Source organism: Pediculus humanus, genomic scaffold (assembly GCF_000006295.1).
Source record: "Pediculus humanus corporis 1103172107455 genomic scaffold, whole genome shotgun sequence".
Taxonomy (NCBI): domain Eukaryota; kingdom Metazoa; phylum Arthropoda; class Insecta; order Psocodea; family Pediculidae; genus Pediculus; species Pediculus humanus.
Genome location: NW_002987075.1, coordinates 231,569 through 239,180, shown reverse-complemented (window position 1 = coordinate 239,180; position 7,612 = coordinate 231,569). Strand labels below are relative to the sequence as shown.

Sequence of the window (7,612 nt, the reverse complement as noted above, 5' to 3'; positions counted from 1 at the left end):
TGCGGTTAATGTCAAAGCATCGAGTGGTGGTAACAAAGAAAAATGTTTGAAGAAGAATGTTTCCTACACAACTGATAATTATAAAGAAAATGAAAGTATGCTGAGTCGAAATATAAAAAATGAGAACGTGAATGTCAATTGCGTGTTGGGTGAAAAACTCGATCTTAATTTGGATCTTCCAAAAGTCAATTTTGAACAATCTATGGGCGTAAATACACCAGACTTGGATTTTATGGATCTGGTCGATTTTATCAACGAGGTAAAAAAAATTGTATTATTTTTTTTGTAAAATTTTTTTTTTACTTGCTTTTTTACTATTGTCCAGACTTTAATTAATCTTGTTAATTTTTAGGATATGAAAATGAATAGCAAAGAAAATAATACACTTTCTTCAATGCCAGAAACTTGCCCCAATCACAACAATTTAAATTTAAATCAAAAGAAAAGCGTCGAAAATAATTCACAAATGAGTACAGAAAGTAGAAGAAATACTTTGAAAAAAGATGGGAAAAATTCATCGATACAAAACAAACCTGTATGTGACGAGTATAGTTCGATTGCGGAGCGCATCAAAGCTAATGCCAAGAGAAGAGTTGCCAAAAATTACAGCGTCGTCGCAGAAGAAGATGGATCCGACAAAGATGAGTCGGAATACGAGTACGATAACGATTGTGAAACCAACGAGTCAGATAGTGATGATGATTATAACACGAGTGAAAGTGGATCTAAAAGAAAGTGTTATGGAATAAATAAAAAATCTAAAACCGAAGACTCTAAAAACAATACCGAGGGAGTCAAGGATGGTTCTAAATCGAGTGATACCTATCGGGAACGACGGGATAAAAACAACGAAGCATCGCGACGTTCGAGACAAAATAGAAAAAATCGAGAACGTCACATGTTTAAAACTCTAGAGGAAGAAGAAAGAAGAAATGTCAAATTGAGAGCGGAAGCAGATGTATTGGAAAAACAAGTAACGTCTTTAAGGCAATTATTGCTTCAAGTAGTCTTGCGCAAAGCTGACGGAACTTAAATTTTTATGTTTATTACGTACACTTAATTAACGTAAATAATTTAAAATTTTAAATGATTATAGCTATAATAAAATCCCTTTGAACGGATGAATGCTAATGTTTGAAAAAAAAAAAAAAAAAAAAGTAATTTTATTACCTCAGCACTTGAGTGCTCTCTCTCTCTCTCTCTCTGTGTAATTTTAAGAAATGCATGCTACATTAAGTGTTAAGTTTTTTAACAGCTTGTTAGAAGTTTGTACTTGTTAACAATTTTTAAATAAAGAAAGCTTAAGAACTAAATAAAATTTAATTTTTATTCATAAAACTCCTTAAAAATATTAATAAAGTTTGTATGCCTTTTGGTTATTGAAAATGTTATTGTCACACGTACGTAAAAGTTTTATTACATTTTACGGATTTATAAATTCGAAAATAAAATCTAATGAATGACATAAAGGTGTTAAATGCAATTCTTTGACCCAATTTAACACAATAAAATAATAAAACTTATCTTTTGAAAATACTCCTTGAATGTTGTATTTAAATTAGTTATTTCGTTTGAACTAAATACTATAGATAATTGTTATTTTTAATAAATAATTTTTTATCGGATGAATTAGTATTATAAATATTATTTTGAATTAATTAGGTGGGAATAACGCATATTAGAAATGAAGTACACACTAAAAAAATAATTTTTAAAAGAAATGATTCAATAAAATTTTAACATGTAAAACCTTGGCATTTTTTTTTTGTTTGGCGTCAAAAAAAAAAAAAAATTATTACTCTATGACATTGAACATACGGTTAAGCCTTGTTTACTTTTCATTATTGAATGAGGAACAGTTGGAGGAAGTCGTTACTCTGAGGTATATTATTTTATTTAAAAGATTCTAATTTGAAAATTTAATGAAGCCCCGAGTTATAATTTTGGGTGGTAAGTAGAAAAATAATTATTATTTAAATATATATTTTAGTGTTAATTAATTATTATTACAAGAATTTAAAAAAAACAAAAATTTTATTACTTGATTAAAGAAAATAATAATAGTAGAATAAATTAAAATTCAAATTATTAATGAACGAACATACTCATTACTGATTGCAATTTTTTTTTTTATCTCTACATCATTTTATTGGTTTGATTTTGTTTAAATTTTTAAATTGAATATTTATTTTACTAATTTTAACAGAAATTTTTGTTTTTTTTTTTAATTGTTATAATGAATTATTATTTTAATTAATATAAAAATAATTTCTGATTCATTGAATGCGTCATAGCAAGTGTTAAAAAATGTTGAACCTTTAAACAGGACAAGCACAGGAAATGAGTAACATTGAGAGAGAAAGAAAAAAATTAAAATTTTTTTTTTTTCTCTTTTAAATAAGGTATTGAGAATTTTAATTTTGTTAAAATTTCATTTATTTATTTTTTTAAGGGAAATTATTCATTTATCATAATTAATAACATAACTTTTTATTAAAAGGAAAGAAAATGACACGAGTAGAGCCAACAGTCGCTTATATTTAAAATTATCCTCAATGAATTTGAAAAAAAAAAAAATTATTTAAATAATATTATGATGCTAATTATATTTAACAGGATGTGGGTTTATAGGAAGAAATTTGGTACATTATTTAATAAGCAATGATCTTGTGGAATGTATAAGAGTTGTTGATAAGGTACCACCACAAATTGCATGGCTCAATTCTCAGCATCAAGCCAGCTTTAATGATGCTAGGGTTCATTTTAAAAGTTGTAACCTAATTAATTTGGGTAAGATATAAATAATAATACTAATTTCCTGTCAAATTGTTGATAGACGCTAACCAAAAAAAATTTCTTATCATTTTTTTTTTTTTTTTTCTCTGATAAAATTATCTAAATAAAATTTTGTACATATATATATATATTTATTTAATATCACTTAAATTTATAAAAATTAAATAATATTTGCTGTAATAATTCATGTCTCATTTATTATTTTAAGATTCATGTAAAGCTGCATTCGCTCCGGATGAATCAAATTATAGTTTTGACTATGTTGTGAATTGTGCCGGTGAAACGAAACCCGGTCAAACGGATCCTGTTTACAAGGAGGGAATTTTTAAATTAAGTAGCACATGTGCCATGGAAGCTGCTAACCAAAAAATAAAACATTATGTAGAAATATCCTCAGGAAATATAGCTTCTTCTGATAAGGTTAATATGAGTTGATAAGTAATTATTTTTTCATTTCGTCTCATAAGTCATTCAATTATTTTTGTACATTTTTATAGATTCCGCTAAAAGAAAACTGTAAGAAAGATCCATGGACAAATATTGCTAAATGGAAATCTAAGGTTGAAGAGAGTTTGTCTGAAATTTCAGGTCTTAATTATACAATATTAAGACCCGGTATTGTTTATGGATTTGGGGATCGCTCAGGAATTAGTAAGGATTGGATTGTATAATTTTTTTTTTTTTTTCTCGATAATAACTTTTGTATTCGACTTCCCTTTTTTTTCTTACAGCTCCTAGGTTATTGATAGGAGCCATTTACAAGTATTTGGGGGAATGTATGAAACTATTATGGACGAAAGACTTAAAAATGAATACGGTTCACGTAGACGATCTTTGTCGCGCAATTTGGTTTGTTCTTTCCAGAGATGATACTAGGCAAAATATTTATAACGTTGTTGACGAAGGGAATTCTACACAAGGAACCATTAGTTCACTCGTTTCGGAAATATTTAATATTAATCACGATTATTGGGGTTCTACGATTTCATCAATCGCCAAAGTAATACAGTAATCCTTTAAATAAAAAATCCTTTCCTCGATCAAAATATATATATATATATATAAAAACTGTTAAAATGAATTCTTTTTAGGCTGATCTCGCAAGTGCTGTAGAAGAAATAAATGATAAGCATTTAGGACCCTGGGCTGAAATATGTTCAAAAGATGGAGTTAATAACACTCCTTTATCGCCGTATATAGATAAAGAACTTTTAACAAATAAAAATTTATTTCTCGATGGAAGCAAATTAACAAATTTGGGTTTTAGTTACACGATTCCAACGGCAACTACCGAAAAACTTAAAGAAGTAATTTTTTAACTTTTTTGTCCGCCATTTTGAAATTTACTTATTCGTTATTTAATTCTTCTCCATTTTTATATTTTAGGTTTTAGTGGATTATACTGTTATGAACTTATTTCCAAAATCTTTAATTTCCTGATGGTGGAGTATTATAGATGAAAGCGATAGTTATTATTACACATTTTTATGTGTATATTTATCTAATATTTTTAGATATTACATATGATAAAAAATTAATAAACCAAAAAGTTTTAGCCATTAAAGCGCTCAAAGTTTTTTTACAATTGTTTTTTTTTTTTGAAAATTATACTTATTGTTATTTTTTGTTTCGCTAATTTTAATGAAAAAAAAAAAAAACTTGTACTTAATTTTGTACTAGTCTTATTAAAAGAAAAATTATAAAATAAATTTGTTTATTTTTATTTTAAATTTAACTCAAAAAAAAAAAAATAAATAAAAGAAACTCACCGAAATTTTTTAAAAAAATATCCTTTAATGTATTATTTAAGTTATTAGTTTGTTAGTAACAATAAACCTTTTTTTACACTTTAATTCTGAATAAATAAAGTTTTTTAATACTGATAAATTTTAATAAAAACTAATTGCATGTTTTTAAAAGAGAAATGTATTTCGAAGCGCGGACTAAAAAAAAAAAACAAAAAAAAAGTGGCAGAAGAAAAAAAAAATTTCTACTTTACTTTAATTCTTTTTTTACCTTAGGATTTATAATTATTTTCAATGTTTCAGTAATTCGTTGACTTAAGTTTTTGGGGCTTCCCAACGTACAAAAAAAGAATATTTTAATAATAATAATAATAATAATAAAATTTATAATGTTTGTTTTTGGCCGTTGTAAGTGTGTAATATACACAATGTAGTAAACAATGTTTTCAAAAAATTATTGTACATAAAGGAGACTGATACGTTGTTAAATTATGGCAACAACTAATTTAAAAACAAATATACCGAAGGTTAAACCTGAAAGATCAGATGATGTTGATGTAATTTTAATGGTACATTAATTTCCGTATTGTAAGAATAGGATGTAGATTTATAAAAATTTTTTTGTAGGTGGACAATTCTCGTTCAGTTCTTGTCAAAATTGCCACTATATATGCTGAAAAACTCATGAATGATTTATGTTTACTTGTAGGAGGAAAAGAATATCCCTGTCATAGATTAATTTTGTGTGCTTCAAGCGAAGTATTCCAGGTTAATTATATTTTTTAAATAATAGTATTAAATTTTATTTTAATTTTATTTAAAACTCTAATTTTTACTTTTTTTTTTTTCATCTAGGTAATGCTAATGAATCCACAGTGGACTGAATCATCTGAAAGTAGAGTTGTTTTAGTCGAAACCAAAGAATGCTGTGAAATTTTTGGAGATTTTTTAAAATATTTTTACACAGGACAAATAAGAATTAATTTACAATCAGTGATGCCTATTTTAACTTTAGCAGATAAATATAATGTTAAGGATTTAGTGAAACTTTGTATAGATTACATGTATTGTCACATAGCTCAAGCAGCCATGAATAATTGTTTGATTTCATGGCTTCAGTACACTTATCATTGTGGTCATGATATTGTTGCCAAAGCTTGTAGAAATTTTGTCAAATGGAATCTTGATATTGTGGCAAAGACACAAGATTTTGGAAATTTCGAACCGAATATTTTTGTCAATTTATTACAAGAATCGGATTTAGTAGTTCATAACGAAATGAGACTTTATCAGTGAGCACATTTAATAACTCTATCATCATTTAATTAACTTTAATTAACTCTACATAAATTGTATATATTTTATTAAAGGTATGTTGTAAAATGGTTAAATTATCAAAAAGATAGATTTCCAGAAGAAAACGATATGGAACAATTAGTTATTGAAGTTATGTCAAATATTCGTTTTCCTATGATGTCTCCGAGACAGCTAGCAGAATTATTATTGAATCCTTTAACGACAAAATACAAAGAATTTTTTGTAGAAAAAATGGCCATTGGAATGTCATTCCATTCTGGTACTTATAAAATTTTCAGGTTTAATATCTGTTTAAAAACTTATAAATTTTTTTTTTGCACGATGGGAAAACAAGTTCATTTCGAAATTTTTCTGGCCCTTTCGTATAAAAAAAAAAAAACTTTTCATTTTATTTCAGGTCAAATAAAGAGAATCAAAGAAGTTTTGGAAGAAGAAGATGGTCATTTATCATTTACTCCCCGACTGTATACCGCTGATACTCATTCGACTCTTTTAACCGTAGAAAATTATTCACTTCTTCCTGCCTACTTCGCAAGCACTTTTGTATTTAGCTCTTATGCTTCTTTGGCGGATTGTGCCGGAGATAAAACGTGCGAATGGGTTGTGGATGTTTACCCGAAAGGTATCATTTTTAAAATGTACAAAACTAACACGTCATTAGACGTTAACGTTGAAAAATATTTTTTAGGTGTTCGGTTTAAAAAATTTTATCTTATCGTTTGGCAAGGACCCTTAGAAGTACCCGGACTCGTATTGAGAACGGTACGACTTTCAATAACTTGCAAAGATCCACCTCCGACACCTGCTGATATAAGAGTCAAGGTGACAAAATAACTTTAAGAAAAAAAAAAAAAAGAGAAAATTTTATTTAAATAAATAAAAATGGCTTCGTAAAATTTTGTAATTTCAGATAGGAATCGTAATTTACGGTACTCAAAACGATATCGAACACGTCATGCACGTTTACGAAAAAAATCATAGGTTTTCAGAAGTTGAAAAAGTTCTCAATTTGGACGATTTCCTTTCGTACGAACAATTAAATTCTATTATGAAAAGTGGATCCACGAGTGATTTTTTAGTCGGTCCAAAAAGGGATTCATTGAAAATTCATATTGTTATAGAACCTTTAAACGATATCCCCACTATATCAATGATAAACAAAACAAAATACAGTTAGTAAAAAACATACACAAAACATTACGTTAATTAATTAATTAACAATAACCAGTCAGTTATTTAAATAATCCTTAAAAAAAAAATAACAAATAATAATAATAATAATTGAAAAAGAGATTGATTAAACATTAAACAAAAACAAATTAACCGTGTTGGTAATTTTTTTTTTTTTTTTGTTAACGTGATATATTTTCAGTATTTTGTAATTTATTAGCCTTCGTTTTTTTCAATACAACAGTTATATTTACCCATTATTATTATTATTATTATTATTATAATTGACTTTGTAATAAACAATAGATTGTATATGATTGATTGATAAATAAAACAGGTACATAAAAAAGAAAAGTTTTATTTAATATGTTTGTTATTTTGTTTGTTGTTGTTGTTGTTGTTGTTGTTGTGTAATAAGTATTAATTCAAATCATTTGAAAAGAAGAAGAAAATTTCTAATAATAATATTGATATTAAAATAATAATAATAAATATTTTTTTATTTAATAAAAAATTAAATTTTTTTTTTTTTTTTTTTTTTAATAAAATGATGGCTAAATTTATATGTCTGTTATTATGATTTG

General features: G+C 26.2%; 3 protein-coding genes across 3 annotated transcripts in view; all 3 read left to right on the top strand.

The window, feature by feature from the left end:
* The window catches only part of Phum_PHUM105220 (uncharacterized protein), a gene marked incomplete at both ends in the record, with an annotated part of 1,857 nt that extends 824 nt beyond the window's left edge, over window positions 1-1,033 (top strand). The window contains 2 exons of the mRNA XM_002423987.1: window positions 18-208; window positions 353-1,033. Of these exons, the coding sequence (XP_002424032.1) occupies window positions 18-208; window positions 353-1,033 (872 nt within the window). The remainder of the gene's footprint in view (window positions 1-17; window positions 209-352) is intronic.
* An 889-nt stretch (window positions 1,034-1,922) lies between these two features.
* On the top strand, window positions 1,923-4,236 carry Phum_PHUM105210 (NAD dependent epimerase/dehydratase, putative; the record flags this gene model as incomplete). Its single annotated transcript, XM_002423986.1, has 7 exons — window positions 1,923-1,950; window positions 2,617-2,790; window positions 3,005-3,216; window positions 3,294-3,447; window positions 3,528-3,796; window positions 3,888-4,103; window positions 4,183-4,236. 7 exons carry the CDS (start codon window positions 1,923-1,925, stop codon window positions 4,234-4,236), a joined length of 1,107 nt encoding a protein of 368 aa, XP_002424031.1.
* Window positions 4,237-5,032: 796 nt separating this feature from the next.
* On the top strand, window positions 5,033-7,035 carry Phum_PHUM105200 (uncharacterized protein; the record flags this gene model as incomplete). The annotated part of the gene is made up of 7 exons (XM_002423985.1): window positions 5,033-5,110; window positions 5,169-5,309; window positions 5,397-5,833; window positions 5,912-6,117; window positions 6,256-6,480; window positions 6,547-6,680; window positions 6,769-7,035. The coding sequence occupies 7 exons, from the start codon at window positions 5,033-5,035 to the stop codon at window positions 7,033-7,035; spliced, it is 1,488 nt and encodes a 495-aa protein (XP_002424030.1).
* Window positions 7,036-7,612: the final 577 nt, after the last annotated feature.